This window comes from Girardinichthys multiradiatus, chromosome 13, assembly GCF_021462225.1.
Source record: "Girardinichthys multiradiatus isolate DD_20200921_A chromosome 13, DD_fGirMul_XY1, whole genome shotgun sequence".
Taxonomy (NCBI): Eukaryota; Metazoa; Chordata; class Actinopteri; order Cyprinodontiformes; family Goodeidae; genus Girardinichthys; species Girardinichthys multiradiatus.
The window spans coordinates 20382869-20399933 of NC_061806.1; the positions used below are offsets into that span (position 1 = coordinate 20382869).

The window sequence follows — 17065 nt, forward strand, 5'->3', positions numbered from 1 at the left end:
GAACATCTCTAACCAGTAAATGCGAAATTTTCTGATTCTGTTTAATTGTCGGTTGTAATTTGATTACTTTTATTGCCGGAAAATTTTACAATTTGTGGAAACCTTTATAATCCCCAGAAGGTGGCAGTAATGCATCGCCACTGATTGACGTGGCAGTCGAAGAAGAGTACAGGTAGCCTTGTTGGCTTCATACTATGCAGTGGTTAGCTCGATGCTAGCCACGTAACACCAATGTTTGTTCTCGTTTTTAACTGGATATGGGCAAGAGAGACAACCGAGTGGTGAGATAAGTTTCAGTTAATTTAAATGTAAAGAATATGCTCTAAAATTTGTCAAAGTCCTCAGACGGTAAAATCAGCTTTAGCATTAGCATCGGTTACTACATATATGCGCCAACAGTGTACTAAAATGCGAGGCTTTTTTCAGTGAATATGTCAAACTAAACATCAACACGTCTCCGTTGGGCACATTTATGATCAAGCTACTGAAATGAGTAGCTTTATCCCATGCAGAAAATGCTAATTTTAGCTCATTTTCAGTCTGAAAACACTACATGGTGCAACACCAGTGCTGGGGGACCAGGAATCCCTAAACACAAAGCTGGTGCAAATGTCTTACTGTTGCGCCGTTACCCCTCTTATGGCGTTGATCGTCTGTTATTGAATTTATTGTGTTGCTCTTGATGATGATGATTGGTGAAACGCCGAGTTGTAGAGCTCGGTTATTTATTTTGTGCCCTTAAAATAGCAGCCCAAACCATAACTGCGGAGGACCTAAAGTGCCACTGTCAAATAATGAAGCATTAAATAACTTCATTCAGCTTAATTGGTCCATATAATGGATTTAAAAAAATGTAATGCATCCTAATAAACAAAACGGTGAATACATAATATATTTTTGTGATGATACATAGATAAAACTAAAATTGGAAATAAAAGTATTAAATAAATGTATCTATAAATTTTTAAGTGTATCATAAAATAATTGTGACTGTGGCCAACAAATGGCCCCGAACATCTGATTGGCTGTCTTGCTCTGCAGACCAATCACCATGTTTATAACAGGGTTAGCCCGCCCACTAACTTCAAGATAATTTCACCAGCTAAAATGAATTTACAATGTGCTGCTTCACACGACAATGAAATAAATAAGATTTTAACGTAGAGCGAGTTTAAATTTGTATTTGTTTCCACAGTTAATTATGTGAATGTATATGTATTAGGCCAATTAAAAACTATTTGTTCATCCAATGCATGCATTTCATCTATTATTTAAACAATCACACATTGAAATATTTAATGTCTTTTTAATTTAACATTTGAACCCCCTAAATAGTCAGTAATTCTCCTAGGTTTAGATTTCTGAGCTTTTATTGAGATTTTTAGAGCAGAGTTAAGCAGTATTTTGTCTTCAGGGCGGCCGTCTGGGTAAAGCAGTTGAAAGATACACACTGAATTGGGGAAAAACTACTGGAAGCCATTTTATTTTAAAATACTAAGAAGTAGAATGATCAGGGTTGTATATTTTTGGCAAGACAAAGTTAATTGTTTTGCTGTTAAGATTTGTCCTATGTGGACCTTTTTAATTTAATGCACATTTATTTTCCTAATATTATAGTGCATTTAATTATCTCCCAATCAAACATGTTCCCCTGTTGTGTTTCAGGCATACATAAACCCCATTGCGGCCGCTCGAGCCAGGGGGCCGGTCCAGAACTCCGGACCAACTATACAGGATTACCTGAGCAGACCTCGACCAACATGGTTAGTTGGCAACACAAATCAAGATGAGCATCGATTCATTTCTCACAGCAACTGAATCGATGAGGACTCAAGATTACTTTGCAAAGGGCAGAGGATGGTAGAGTAGATAAAAACATCTCCGAAGCGCACTGTAAAGCAAAGAGGGTCATCTTGCCTCTACCAAGTCTCAATAAAAACCATTAGGTGTTGTCTAGATGCCAGCTGGTTGTTACCACTGATGCTAATGGGACTTTAGCTGTAATTGTGTGCTTGGGTCAGTAAAGTTTATTCATAAAGCGCCTTTGACAGACAGACACAAGTGACAAAGCATAGGAAAATCACATTAAGAGCTACATAAAAAGCACAATAAAATCATGACATAAAAGCCTGGCAGAACAAAACGGAGTTAACAAAGAGACTTTGGTAAACTGTTCTGCAGTTTAGGGGCTGCAGTCTGAAAAGCTCTGTCCACCTTGTTTTTCAGCGTTGTACGAGGGACATCCAGGAGATTTTGGTTTTGTGACTGAAGGCTACGGGGAGCAAAGTTTTAAAACAAATTCTAAACTGAACTGGGAGCCAGTGTAAAGAGCATAAGACTGGGGTGACACGAGAGAATTTACTTGTTTTCGGAAGAAGTCAGGCTGCTGAGGCGTGAGGTTGAAGATTTGTCCAGACCTATAAACAGGACATTACAATAGTCTAGACGGGATGACACGAATACATGAACAATGTTTTCTAGATCTGTTCGGGAGACCATGTCACATATTTTAGAGATGGTTTTCTAAATGAAAGAAACAACACGAAATATATCCAATGTGTGAATCAAAGCCTAATCAAATTTCTATTGATTTGCTTGCTGGGCAAAAATTGGCAACTGTATGATTGATTTTAGCATGCAGGTGGCTAGGCGCAATTCTCAGGGTTTCTGTCTTACTGTGGTTAAGACCAGATAATTGTTAGCGAGCCAGTCCCTCCCCCGAGATGAGGATTGCATGAGGGTGGACAGCCTATCCAGCTGCTGAGGTTTAAAGAAGCATAGAGCTGGATGTCCTCTGCATAGAAATATCAGAAAATGTCCGAATGATGCCAGCCAATGGAGGGATATTAAATGAAAATAATAAAGGGCCCAGAACTGACCCGTCTGGAACCACACAGGTCAGAGGAGCAGAGTTCGAGGTAAACTTGTCTGACCTGATGAAGAATGTTCTATGGGACAGATAAGAGGAGAACCGATCCAACACAGAGCCACAAATGCCAGCCAGAACCTTGAGCCTGTTTTAACAAGGTTGTGTGGTCAGTAGTATCAAAAGCAGCGCTGAGATCCAGCAGAACCAACACGGAACATTTGGCTGCATCCACAGCCATTAAAAGGTCATTATGAGCTTTCACTAAAACAGTCTCAGTGGAGTGCTGCTTTAGAAAGCCAGACTGAAAATGATCAGAAATCTCTAACCCACGAAACCATGATCTGAGCTGGGTTTCAACCACTTTTACTCACTTACTTTCTCTCAAACACCAGGAACTTTGTCATACCAGTCAGGCACCCCGTGCCAGTAGAATGGAAATGGGTCATCATTGGGTCATGAGCCGAAACTTGTGACTAAAAAACACAAGATTTGTTTTGCCAGATGCCAAATAGACCCTTTTATGTTTCTAAACTCTTTAGTGTAAGCTTATGCTACTGCAATAACACAAAACTATTCATCAAACTGTTATGCAGATCTTCATCAGGGATGACTAGAAGTCTTGTGGCGGCTGTGTTACTATATTTCAAAAATCTTCTGAGCAGAAATGGATAATTTCCAAAGACTTATAACGTAAAAACCCTGAGGTACTAAAGCCGTGGTTTAATATGAATTACATCCCCCTGTTGATTAGCTTATTGGGGGTTTAGTGTTTTTTTGGGATGGTGGTGTTAACATTTTAGCATTGTTTTTTTTTTTTTTTGTCTTTTCAGTACTTTTTGTTTTTTTTCTTCTTCTGTTATTACAATTGGCATTTCCAACAGTATTTTTGCTATATTGTTGTCGCTGACACTGATATTTTTATGAGGTGATATTTGAGGGAAATTGTGCAGCCTTCCTGTTATCCCACTGATTTTAATAAGCAGGCTACAATGGCAGCGTTATACCGGGACAGTGATTAAAAAGGCTGCCGGAGAAATGGAGGTCTTTTGAAATTTCAAAACATGTGATCTCCTGGCTGCCCTGTCGGATTGTACCACTTTGTGAATTGTTAATCTAGCATTTAAGTGATGAGATGTGCCAAACTTTCCTTCTGCCAATATAAAAGGCAGAGCATATAAAATTATTCTGTCAGCGGAAAGCTTCTGTCCTGCAGAGATTATCCCAGGACATAAAGACATAAATCCAGACTGTTTCTTAGGCGTTATCTCTTATTGAAATGTACCTTTTATACACAAAGATTATTTCTCTGTGGTGCTTGAAGTGAACTCAATCCCTGGCCACCCCTGAAAATCATTACATGTCACCCAGTAGTTGGTGCTGGTTTTACATTTCATTTGGTTGTTAAAAAAAGAACTGCAAATCACATTTTTTTCCCCCCAAAAACGAATAATTTGTATTAAAAATGTAGGGTTGTTGCATTCTGATCGGATCCAATAAATATCTTTGGATAACAGTGGCTGCTTTGGTCACCCAGTTTACAAACTGATTAACTGCATGTTTAACAGGGAGGAGCTAAAGGAGCAGCTGGAGAAGAAGAAAAAGGGATCCCGAGCCCTGGCTGACTTTGAAGACAAAATGAACGAAGTAAGGATGTGGTAACCTCCACTGATTTCTACATCTGCTGTAGGAGTGAACTTTTTTTTAGACATTATCAACATGATCGAACTATTGGTTTCAGATAACCATGACCAGATGTTTTCCTCGCTTGTTAATAAATGGAAAAGTTTAAACATGAAATTAGCTGCCTTGATTTCCATAAATACCTGTTGACATTTATTTAACCCCGATAATGTTGTTTGCAGAGATGGAGGAAAGAACTGGCTAAAAACAGGGAAAAAAGGCTCGGGGACAAAGAACGGGACAAAAGGTCAATGGACAGAGAAGACAAGAAGGACAAAAAGGAGGTTTGTAATCAGGTTTTTGAATGGTGATCCTGTTGAATTGTATATTTACTCACCTGAGCTCTTCTTTGTGGTTGGACATGTATTCAGAAAAAGAAGAAGGAGAAGAAGAAGTCTGGCAGGGTGAGGAGAGATTTCTAGTTTTTTCACGGGCAACTTTACAGCGCTGATCTTTTTCCCTCGCACACACTCTCATACCGTATACACAGATTTTAAAAATTTGATTCAATCCACCTAATGTCTATTTCATTGAATTGTATTGGCTCAAGTCTAATGAACCCTGCTTTAAATGTGTTTTGCTCAAGCATTCTTCCTCCTCCTCCTCATCGAGTTCTGATTCCTCCAGCAGCTCTTCTTCAGAGTCCGAAGACGAGGTAAATCATACTGGAGAGTTGGTGAAAACTGTCCATACATAGTTTTTTGGGCAAGGAAAGCTTTCCTTTCAGGTGTTGGGAACAACAATGACGACTGAATGGTTTCTCTACGAATGTAAAATGTTTTCCCAGCATATCCTGCTTCAGATCAGATTGGGTTATTATTGTTTGATCATCAACATGCTTTATGTTAGATTTGACAGTTTCCTTAAAAGCGGATCAGTAATAAAGCTGTAGCCCTGATTTGACTAGTAAATCCTGTAAACCAGTCAGTCAGCCATGTTTTGACCATTCAACACATGTTTAATACGTTTTTTTTATTGATTCATATATATATATATATATTTTTGACACAGTATGACAAGAAGAGTATAAAGAAAAAACGGAAGCGCAAGAGATCTTCAGTCAAGAGACCATCGGACAGCTCAGATGAAGACTCTGATGCTGAAAGCAAGGTTTTTCTTTTTTAATGACTGATTCTGGCCTCTTTCTTTGTGCACTTCAGTAAAAGGAAATTCAGATCTGAAGACTAATTTTCTGTTTCTTTCCTAAGAAAAGAAAACGAATCAGGGAAGACGGAGACAAAGATAAGGTCATTTACACCTGCCCAATAAATAAAGGTATATTAAATGGAACGTTTCTCAACGATAAACCGTAAATCTTGTCTCCAGCAGGATGAAAAGGAGCGTAAAAGGAAAAGAAAGGCCGAGAGAAGTCACAAAGACTCATCATCAGAATCGACTGTTGGCTCAGACTGGGACGAGGTATTATTTATTGTATTATTGGGAAAGTAGACTGCTGAAAATACTTTTTTAAGAATTAAAATGATTGAAAAACTGTTTTTCTTTCACTTTGACATTGCATGAGTGAAATCACCTAAACCTGGCTTGAAAGGCCTAAAATGACTTTGAAAAGGATGAGATAGGTGTTATAGGGAAAGTGGCTCTTGACCTCTTTTTATCCCAACCTATTTTATGGCACCAGGTCATGCTTTTCAGATGTGCACTGCCATAAAGCTCCTGCTCTGCAAAACTGCTTCTGAGCCAAAAAAAAAAAAAGCGATTTTTCATGTTTATAAAACAAAAATGGTTGAAAACAAAAATTACATGCAGAGTTCAGTGAAAGCGGTGTGATTTAGAACTTCCTTTCAGACCAAAATGTAAACGTTCCCATCAATGTCAATTAGGAAATATTACCGACAATCTTTTTTTCTTTTTCTTTTTTGGAGGTGCTGTAGCCAAAAAACAAGCAAACCATTCATTAATTCAAATTTATTTCTTTACAGACTGAACCCAAGAAGAAAAAGAGAAGTAGCGAGGAGAGGGAGAAATTGACTGTGAGCATTTTATTTGACCAGATAAATGTTCACAGGCAAAAACATTTGCCAAAGATTGTCATGGCACATTGTGCAGAGAAAGGAAACCCATCTGTTTTGCAAGAACTTCTATAAATTGGCATTTTAATTTGAGATGTGGTTGAGTGCTTTATACAAATGCTGAAAACAAAATATTTCTCGTCCTAGGTGAAGTCCAAGAAGAAGAGGAAAAAGAAGCATAAGAGACACGGTAGAAAAAAGAAAAAGAAGACAACATCTCAGTCGGACTCAGAGCTCGACTAAAAACCATATTGTTGCAGCGCTTCTGGTTTCCTCACACTACACCAGTGTCATTTTACCTTTTGATCGTGAATAAAGTTTCTCATCCAGCTGCAGTCATCACAGTTGAACCAGTGGATGTCAGATGTAATGCTGAGGTTCTGTATTTGAAGTCAAGATGAGGAAGAAGCTGGTACACCCATCTTTTTTTTACTCCCCTAGCAACATTTTTTTTATAGATTTTGAGTTCCTCCACAACAGGACTGAGGTGGTTTTCATTTTTTATTTTTCTTCCATGCTTTTCTCCGTACCTCACATCTTCCAACGCTACTCGAGGCTGTTCTGGCAGCGCCCGTTTCATGCATGTAGACCCTGATGTCTCGCCAGCTTCATATTGAAGTTGGATCTGTTATAGGATGTTAGCCACACAGGTAATAGTGAACTCAAGAGATATCATTTTGCTCATTGAGATGTTACATTGCAATGTAAACGTATAAATTACAAGAATTCAATAAAGTGTTGTTTTTTTTTTCTTTGACTTGGTTTGAATTAAAGTCTGACACATGAGTTTATTCCTTTGTGCGTGTGTGATTGTGTGACATTATTTGACACTGTAATATAATATTGGGTAAGTTTTAATTTAAAATGGGCTCCTAAATGTTTCACATATATACAAGCACAGCTCAAAAGATTAGAATATTGTGAAAAAGTTCAATAGTTTTTATCACTCATTTCATAAAGTGAAACATGTATACAGCTTTTACTTTTCCACATAAGCCCTAGGTGATTTGAATAGCTTTTTTCTCTGAAAAGAAAATGCATTTTGTATTTACTGAGGTTATCCTTGAATGATTATAAAATGTGAGATATTTAAAGCTTCCCAAAAAAAAAGCAAAAAACACTATTGGCAAAGGTATGCTCACCTGCCTTGACTCATATGAAACTTGTGAATCAAGTTTCACTCATGAAACTTGATTCCATTCTTAATCCATCGGGTTAAGAATAGAAGAAGGAAAAGTACTGTTCTGGCAACCACCAAACCCAGATTTGTCCATCACCACTGCATCCAACACTTTGCTCTTCACATGGTGGTGTATAGCTTGGATGCAGCTGCTCAGCCATGGAAACCCATTCTATGAAGCTCTCTACGCACTGTTCTTGAGCTAATAAACAGTGGAATATTTAGGAGCAAGGATATTTCATGACTGGATTTGTTGCACAGGTACCAAGCTGGAATTCACTGAGATCCTGAAAGTGACCCATTCTTTCATAATTGTTTGTAGAAATTGTCTGCATGCCTAGATGGTTGATTTTATACACCTGTAGCCATGAAATTGATCGGAACACCTGATTTCAATTATTTGGATGGTGTGATGGAGTGAATACCTTTGGCTATATAGTGTATGTGGGGGGCAGCACTGCAACTCCAGATTGATAGAGATGAAATGTAGAAAGGGCTTTTAGCCAAGGTTCTAACCTTTCTGTGGATACCACACATGATTACATTTAACTAAGGGAACTCACAGTAATGAAAATGGAAAAAACAAAAATAAAATTTTTCCCTCAATACTGGGCATTGGGGCTTAAGATTGAAACAACTTAAACCACACTTTTATGCCTTTAAAAGTTCCTTCCTTTCCATTGTAGTGATAGCAAAGGCGAGTGGCACTGACTTGTACCAGTCAAGCGCTGCAGTTTTACTCTACAATAAAGAAAAATCTCTATAGAGAAAAGCAAATGCTAATTTTCTTTGCAAAGATAATGAAATTAAAAGTTTAAAATAGATTCCATTTCAAACTACAAACTATTTTTGAAATACATCTTGCCTTTGACTTTTATGATCCAAATAAATTTGGCTGAGTAGCATTCAAAGGTGTATTGTTATTTTAGCAGCTGTAAAACAAAACTCTATAGTAATGTAGAGGTGGTACGTGTGGTTTTGAACTTCCTGAGACCCAACTGTAAAAAACGCTAATATTGTAAAACATTCCAGGCAGTCAGGCTTTTGGTATCCAAAACTTCCACTTTCTGCAGCTTCGTTTTGACTTTTATTCCTCCCACAGGATGAACCCAAGAAGAAAGGGAGAAGTAGAAAGGAGATGTTTTTTGTGAGTGTTTTATTTGGGTCCTTTAGCAAACAACCATGCAAATACAAGATTTCTTCCCTCACCGGGGGACATGCCATGATGCATTTTGCAAACAAATTACACAAAATACAATCCTTATATAATTTCTTTAGTTTTTTCCTCAATTCTATCTAATGTTGCACTTTTTCCCTCAGCTTCACATCATTTTAAAGTTGGAACTGTCATAGGATGATGGCTACACAGGTAATAGTGTTTCAAGAGAGATTTAATTTGCCAAACAGAATTTTTCTGTAATGTAAATGACATGAATTCAGTTTTAAACTTATTGTTCTCTTGACTTTACTTAGTTCGAACCTCCAGCCTGACACTTCAGTTAATTTCTTTGTATGGGTGTGACTTTGTAACTTTAATTAACCCTAATATTATCTGGCCTACGTTTAAACCTAAAATAGGCTCCTAAATGTTTCTCATCCTTACCACTGCTCAAAAGATTAGAATATTGTGAAAAAGTTCAATAATTTTTGTCACTCATTAGAATATTAGAATAAAGCAAAATCTCTATAGAGAAAAGCAAATGCTAATTTTCTTTGCAAAGATAATGAAATTAAAAGTTTAAAATAGATTCCATTTCAAACTACAAACTATTTTTGAAATACATCTTGCCTTTGACTTTTATTATCCAAATAAATTTGGCTGAGTAGCATTCAAAGGTGTATTGTTATTTTAGCAGATTTAAAACAAAACTCTATAGTAATGTAGAGGTGGTACGTGTGGTTTTGAACTTCCTGAGACCCAACTGTAAAAAACTCCAATATTGTAAAACATTCCAGGCAGTCAGGCTTTTGGTATCCAAAACTTCCTCTTTCTGCAGCTTCGTTTTGACTTTTATTCCTCCCACAGGATGAACCCAAGAAGAAAGGGAGAAGTAGAAAGGAGATGTTTTTTGTGAGTGTTTTATTTGGGTCCTTTAGCAAACAACCATGCAAATACAAGATTTCTTCCCTCACCGGGGGACATGCCATGATGCATTTTGCAAACAAATTACACAAAATACAATCCTTATATAATTTCTTTAGTTTTTTCCTCAATTCTATCTAATGTTGCACTTTTTCCCTCAGCTTCACATCATGTCTTCTCTTGCTACTCGAGGCTGTTGTTTGCTTGTGTCTGTGTCATTGCACGCAGACTTCAATGACCCTGATGTCTGATAAGCCTCATTTTAAAGTTGGAACTGTCATAGGATGATGGCTACACAGGTAATAGTGTTTCAAGAGAGATTTAATTTGCCAAACAGAATTTTTCTGTAATGTAAATGACAGGAATTCAGTTTTAAACTTGTTATTGTTCTCTTGATTTTACTTAGTTCGAACCTCCAGCCTGACACTTCAGTTAATTTCTTTGTATGGGTGTGACTTTGTAACTTTAATTAACCCTAATATTATCTGGCCTACGTTTAAACCTAAAATAGGCTCCTAAATGTTTCTCATCCTTACCACTGCTCAAAAGATTAAAATATTGTCAAAACGTTCAATATTTCTTGTCTCTCATTTAGGAAAGTGAAACTTATAAAGAATCGTTATTACTTTTCCACATAACTCCAAGGTCTTTTGAACAGCTTTTTTCTCTTGATAAAAGAAAATGCATTTTGTATTTACTCAGGTTTTCCTTGTTTGATTATAAAAACTTGTGGGGGCAAATAGTTTTTCACAGCAGTGCAACTTCAGATTGATAGAGATGTAATGTAGAAACAGCATCGACGTGCTGTTACTTCAAAGTAAAAGCTTGCAAACACAAAAAGCAAAATAAAAGGTGGAGAGTACTACTACTTTGCTAGAGCTAAATCTTTTATAGTTAAAAAAAAAAAACATTGATTAAAATCTTTGGGGAATTTGTCTCTTAAAGTAATTGATGTAAACCCAGAGAAATTTGTGAATGAGATGAGGATAAATGTGGCTGTGGCCTTACATTGCATTAAAAATAAACCCAATTCTGTAGTTAAGGCCATCACCAAGGCTTAGGAGCATTTAGGATACAGTACAGACCAAAGATTTGGACACACCTTCTCATTCAAAGAGTTGTCTTTATTTTCATGACTATGAATATTGTAGCTTCACACTGAAGGCATCAAAACTATGAATTAACACATGTGGAATTATATACTGAACAAAAAAGTGTAAAATAACTGAAAATATGTCTTATATTCTAGGTTCTTCAAAGTAGCCACTTTTTGCTTTGATTACTGCTCCGCACACTCTTGGCATTCTGTTGATGAGCTTCAAGAGGTAGTCACCTGAAATGGTTTTCACTTCACAGGTGTGCCCTGTCAGGTTTAATAAGTGGGATTTCAAGCCTTATAAATGGGGTTGGGACCATCAGTTGTGTTGTGCAGGAGATGGATACAGTACACAGTTGATAGTCCTACTGAATAGACTGTTAGAATTTGTATTAAGGCAAGAAAAAAGCAGCTAGGTAAAGAAAAATGAGTGGCCATAATTACTTTAAGAAATGAAGGTCAGTCAATCCGAACAATTGGGAAAACTTTGAAAGTGTCCCCAAGTGCAGCCGCAAAAACCATCAAGTGCTACAAAGAAACTGGCTCACATGAAGACCGCCCCAGGAAAGGAAGACCAAGAGTCACCTCTGCTGCGGACGATAAGTTCATCTGAGTCACCAGCCTCAGAAATCGCAGGTTAACAGCAGCTCATATTAGAGAACAGGTCAATGCCACACAGAGTTCTAGCAGCAGACACATCTCTAGAACAACTGTTAAGAGGAGACTGTGTGAATCAGGCCTTCATGGTAAAATAGCTGCTAGGAAACCACTGCTGAGGACAGGCAACAAGCAGAAGAGACTTGTTTGGGCTAAAGAGCACAAGGAATGGACATTAGACCAGTGGAAATCTGTGCTTTGGTCTGATGAGTCCAAGTTTGAGATCTTTGGTTCCAACCACTGTGTCTTTGTGCGGCGCAGAAGAGGTGAACGGATGGACTCTACATGCCTGATTCCCACCGAGAAGCATGGAGGAGGAGGTGTGATGGTGTGGGGGTGCTTTGCTGGTGACACTGTTGGGGATTTATTCAAAATTGAAGGCATACTGATCCAGCATGGCTACCACAGCATCTTGCAGCGGCATGCTATTCCATCCGGTTTGCGTTTAGTTGGACCATCATTTATTTTTCAACAGGACAATGACCCCAAACACACCTCCAGGCTGTGTAAGGGCTATTTGACCAAGAAGGAGAGTTGCGCCAGATGACCTGGCCTCCACGGTCACCGGACCTGGACCCAATCGAGATGGTTTGGGGTGAGCTGGACCGCAGAGTGAAGGCAAAAAGGGCCAACAAGTGCTAAGCATCTCTGGGAACTCCTTCAAGACTGTTGGAAAACCATTTCAGGTGACTACATCTTGAAGCTCATCAACAGAATGCCAAGAGTGTGCGGAGCAGTAATCAAAGCAAAAGGAGGCTACTTTGAAGAACCTAGAATATAAGACATATTTTCAGTTGTTTCACACTTTTTTGTTAAGTATATAATTCCATGTGTTAATTCATAGTTTTGATGCCTTCAGTGTGAAGCTACAATATTCATAGTCATGAAAATAAAGAAAACTCTTTGAATGAGAAGATGTGTCTAAACATTTGTTCTGTACTGTATGTTTACAGTGGGAGAAAAAAATCCAGTTTTAATACACCTGGTTACCATGTTTGAAAGGATCATGATACTTGAGTCTTGTGACATGAACAATGTGATGCACCAAAGGTCAATACAAGCTCAGCGTGAGAGATTTCCTCTCTGGCAATGATTACCAAAGTCTTCCTCAATGTCAATAAAATTATCGACTTTTTTTTCTGTCATTTTTAAATGGGAGTGTCCAGTGTTGGCTATAAAGAGCCAAAACTGGACACTAGTCAACCTTGTGACAGAAAGCTGTTCCATCACTTAAGTTGCAGAAGGTAAGAAATTAAAAATCTATTGAAAATCTTTCTTTGAACCTTGAAAGATTTACTCGTGACATATTTATAACAAACTATCCAATTACTTTGTCCTGATCCATTGGCATTTAAATGGTTTGTTAAAAATGGGGAAAAAAAGATTAAAAGCTAAAACTTTATGGCATAAAAACTGATTTAAGAAGTGTAAAATACCTGCTGCTGGGCATACCTAAAAAAGGAGACTAACTATCCCTTCAACAGATGTCAAGGATCACTTTGTGGCTGTGTGTGGGAGTGTTTCTGTGGGGCTCTGCATTTTGCACCATCAGATGTCCTGATGGAAGCACCTGTGCTGACTTGAATACATGCTGCCGGACTAATCATGGATATGGCTGTTGTGCATATACAAAGGTAAGCCACATACCTTCCACTTTTAGGACCTTCAAACCCCAGCTGCCAGTTATTCTGATTCAGTGTTTTTGTATTTCTCTAAAGGCTGTGTGCTGCGCTGACCTGATCCATTGCTGTCCGTCGGGATATCGCTGTAATCTGGTCACACAGATGTGCATCAAACAAAACCAGCCATGGATCAGCATACCGATGGTGAAGAAAGTGGCTGCAGAGATGCCAAGCACCCCCGATCTGTCTCTAACCCCCATTGAGAAGGCTGAAAACAACATCCCTGACCAGATAAAGAGTACAGTTGTCCACTGTGACAACTATCACTATTGTCCTGATGGTACTACTTGCTGTAGACATCCAAAGGGTGTCTGGTTTTGCTGTCCATACTCTTCTGTGAGTAGATGTGCATGCTGAAGTGTTATTTGCCATATAGGAAGTGAAAAGAAATTCTGAGAACTTAACACATTGATTTTTATTTTTAGTTTAAAAATTTCTAATGGGGCCATTGACTTACAATTCACACCAGAATAATCAAGTACTCTACACTTGCAAAGAAATCAAAGCAAATTGGTCCACCAATTAAGTAATGGGTACAAAATAGGAATTTTAAACAAAAAAAATATTTTCATTACTTATTTAACCTGCTGTATTTTTTTCACCACCTATGGATTTGTTTCACATCTTTGCAAAAAAGCTGACTTTTTCAATATCACTGTATCTGTTGTCTTGTAGGGAAGATGTTGCCTGGATGGCTTCCACTGTTGTCCATACGGTTATGACTGTGATCTCACTTACACTCACTGTGTCAGGGAAGGCCTGAAGTATCCGTTCAACTACAAACAAGCCATGACTTCAGTCCCTGCCTCTCTCCTTTCAGCATCAGGAGACAAAAGCAGCATGCAAGAGGTAAGATCTACCTCTCTGTGTTTACCTGAATGCAGCCTTAGGACTTAGAAAAAGTATTAACAAATCTTGAACTTCGTCACATTTTGTCACATTAAAACCAGAAGCTTCACTTAACACACCATCCCCATGTTGAAACATGGTAGTGGTAGCATCGTGCTTTGCGGATACGTCCTGTGAAAGGTAGTAGGTGAATATAAATACAGGCCACACTTTTCAAATTAAAAAAAAACAAAAAACTATTTTAAGAACTGTTTTTAACTTTCCATTCGCTTCAGAACTGTACAGTACTTTTTGGTCTACCACATTAAACATACTGAGGTTTTTGTTTGTAAATTTGACAAAATGTGTAAAAAAAATCAAGCAGAATTACAGCTTTTACAAGGCAATGTATATGTAGAGGTAAAATGTGATTTATTTTGACTGTCATGAAGTCCCCTTTTTTAATATCAAAAGTTGTAGTCAGGATTGGGGAGCAACTGAAATAAACTGGTATGATCACGGTGGCACAATCAAAGGAAACAGTTTCAGGTTTTGAAGTATGAAGTTTGTTGTGTGTTTGTATTGAAATATTGGCGGTTATATGTTTTCTTTTTAGCCCGCCAGTCTATTTCACTTATTTTCCTTGTTATAACTCCCCCTAGTGATCAACATGTATGGACAATTTAACAATTACCTACAGGTCCTTCTCAAAATATTAGCATATTGTGATAAAGTTAATTATTTTCCATAATGTAATGATGAAAATTTAACATTCATATATTTTAGATTCATTGCACACTAACTGAAATATTTCAGGTCTTTTATTGTCTTAATACGGATGATTTTGGCATACAGCTCATGAAAACCCAAAATTCCTATCTCACAAAATTAGCATATCATTAAAAGGGTCTCTAAACGAGCTATGAACCTAATCATCTGAATCAACGAGTTAACTCTAAACACCTGCAAAAGATTCCTGAGGCTTTTAAAACTCCCAGCCTGGTTCATCACTCAAAACCCCAATCATGGGTAAGACTGCCAACCTTACTGCTGTCCAGAAGGCCACTATTGACACCCTCAAGCAAGAGGTTTAGACACAGAAACAAATTTCTGAACGAATAGGCTGTTCCCAGAGTGCTGTATCAAGGCACCTCAGTGGGAAGTCTGTGGGAAGGAAAAAGTGTGGCAGAAAACGCTGCACAACGAGAAGAGGTGACCGGACCCTGAGGAAGATTGTGGAGAAGGGCCGATTCCAGACCTTGGGGGACCTGCGGAAGCAGTGGACTGAGTCTGGAGTAGAAACATCCAGAGCCACCGTGCACAGGCGTGTGCAGGAAATGGGCTACAGGTGCCGCATTCCCCAGGTCAAGCCACTTTTGAACCAGAAACAGCGGCAGAAGCGCCTGACCTGGGCTACAGAGAAGCAGCACTGGACTGTTGCTCAGTGGTCCAAAGTACTTTTTTCAGATGAAAGCAAATTCTGCATGTCATTCAGAAATCAAGGTGCCAGAGTCTGGAGGAAGACTGGGGAGAAGGAAATGCCAAAATGCCAGAAGTCCAGTGTCAAGTACCCACAGTCAGTGATGGTCTGGGGTGCCATGTCAGCTGCTGGTGTTGGTCCACTGTGTTTTATCAAGGGCAGGGTCAATGCAGCTAGCTATCAGGAGATTTTGGAGCACTTCATGCTTCCATCTGCTGAAAAGCTTTATGGAGATGAAGATTTCATTTTTCAGCACGACCTGGCACCTGCTCACAGTGCCAAAACCACTGGTAAATGGTTTACTGACCATGGTATCACTGTGCTCAATTGGCCTGCCAACTCTCCTGACCTGAACCCCATAGAGAATCTGTGGGATATTGTGAAGAGAACGTTGAGAGACTCAAGACCCAACACTCTGGATGAGCTAAAGGCCGCTATCGAAGCATCCTGGGCCTCCATAAGACCTCAGCAGTGCCACAGGCTGATTGCCTCCATGCCACGCCGCATTGAAGCAGTCATTTCTGCCAAAGGATTCCCGACCAAGTATTGAGTGCATAACTGTACATGATTATTTGAAGGTTGACGTTTTTTGTATTAAAAACACTTTTCTTTTATTGGTCGGATAAAATATGCTAATTTTGTGAGATAGGAATTTTGGGTTTTCATGAGCTGTATGCCACAATCATCCGTATTAAGACAATAAAAGACCTGAAATATTTCAGTTAGTGTGCAATGAATCTAAAATATATGAATGTTAAATTTTCATCATGACATTATGGAAAATAATGAACTTTATCACAATATGCTAATATTTTGAGAAGGACCTGTATTACCTGAATATATGTATTTTGTGTCACAAATTCACATTTTTTAGGGCTTTGAAGATGAATATTTTCAAAGCACAGTATTAATGTGAAGTGCATGAAAGATACTGCTACTAAAACATGTACTTAAAAGCCCAAAAATTATGAATAAATTGTCATTTTTACAGACAGTGTTCAAAGCTCTAACAGAAGCCAGCAGCAGCTCCTATGAGGAGGGAGTTAGCCGCTGTGATGATACATTTTATTGCCCAAACGGCTCAAGCTGCTGCAAGGGACCCGAAGACGAGTGGAACTGCTGCTCCAACTAACTGGTAATGTCCAGGCATCTGTTTAGTTGTTTAGGAATTATAGAAATTTTGGGAAACAGAAAAATTAAAACTGTCTATCTTGTATTACCAGAAATATAGAAACTAACACATTTAGTGTAAAAGATTTGTCACTATTTAGTTCTAATACTGTGTATGATTTCAGAGTTTATGAAGTTCTGATGGTCGGCACTGCTATGAGAACGTATCATCCTTTTCTGCCAAATGCAGAAAAAAGAAGATGATGGCTACAGCAACCCACCAAAAACCCTCCAATCATATTGTTCATTTTTACTTGATCTGTTTCCCTCTGTTTGGTAAACATCTTCAATAAAATCTAATTTTGCTTGC

At 38.3% G+C, this 17065-nt stretch overlaps 2 protein-coding genes across 5 annotated transcripts; both read left to right on the forward strand.

Annotated features, from left to right (window-relative positions):
• The first annotated feature begins 124 nt into the window (after positions 1-124).
• Positions 125-7370, forward strand: fam133b (family with sequence similarity 133 member B). 4 transcript variants are annotated; one of them, XM_047383556.1, is made up of 11 exons: positions 125-281; positions 1666-1763; positions 4435-4513; positions 4732-4833; positions 4921-4953; positions 5136-5204; positions 5561-5659; positions 5758-5796; positions 5876-5968; positions 6490-6540; positions 6727-7370. In XM_047383556.1, exons 1-11 carry the CDS (start codon positions 258-260, stop codon positions 6820-6822), a joined length of 783 nt encoding a protein of 260 aa, XP_047239512.1. In that variant the 5' UTR covers positions 125-257; the 3' UTR covers positions 6823-7370. The 4 variants fall into 4 exon arrangements, with proteins under 4 accessions (XP_047239512.1, XP_047239513.1, XP_047239514.1 ...); XM_047383557.1 differs by having other exon boundaries at positions 5879-5968; XM_047383558.1 differs by lacking the exon at positions 6490-6540.
• A 5312-nt stretch (positions 7371-12682) lies between these two features.
• Positions 12683-17065, forward strand: LOC124878886 (progranulin-like). Its single transcript, XM_047383065.1, has 6 exons — positions 12683-12839; positions 13080-13229; positions 13314-13613; positions 13953-14126; positions 16577-16720; positions 16881-17065. Exons 2-5 carry the CDS (start codon positions 13080-13082, stop codon positions 16715-16717), a joined length of 765 nt encoding a protein of 254 aa, XP_047239021.1. The 5' UTR covers positions 12683-12839; the 3' UTR covers positions 16718-16720; positions 16881-17065.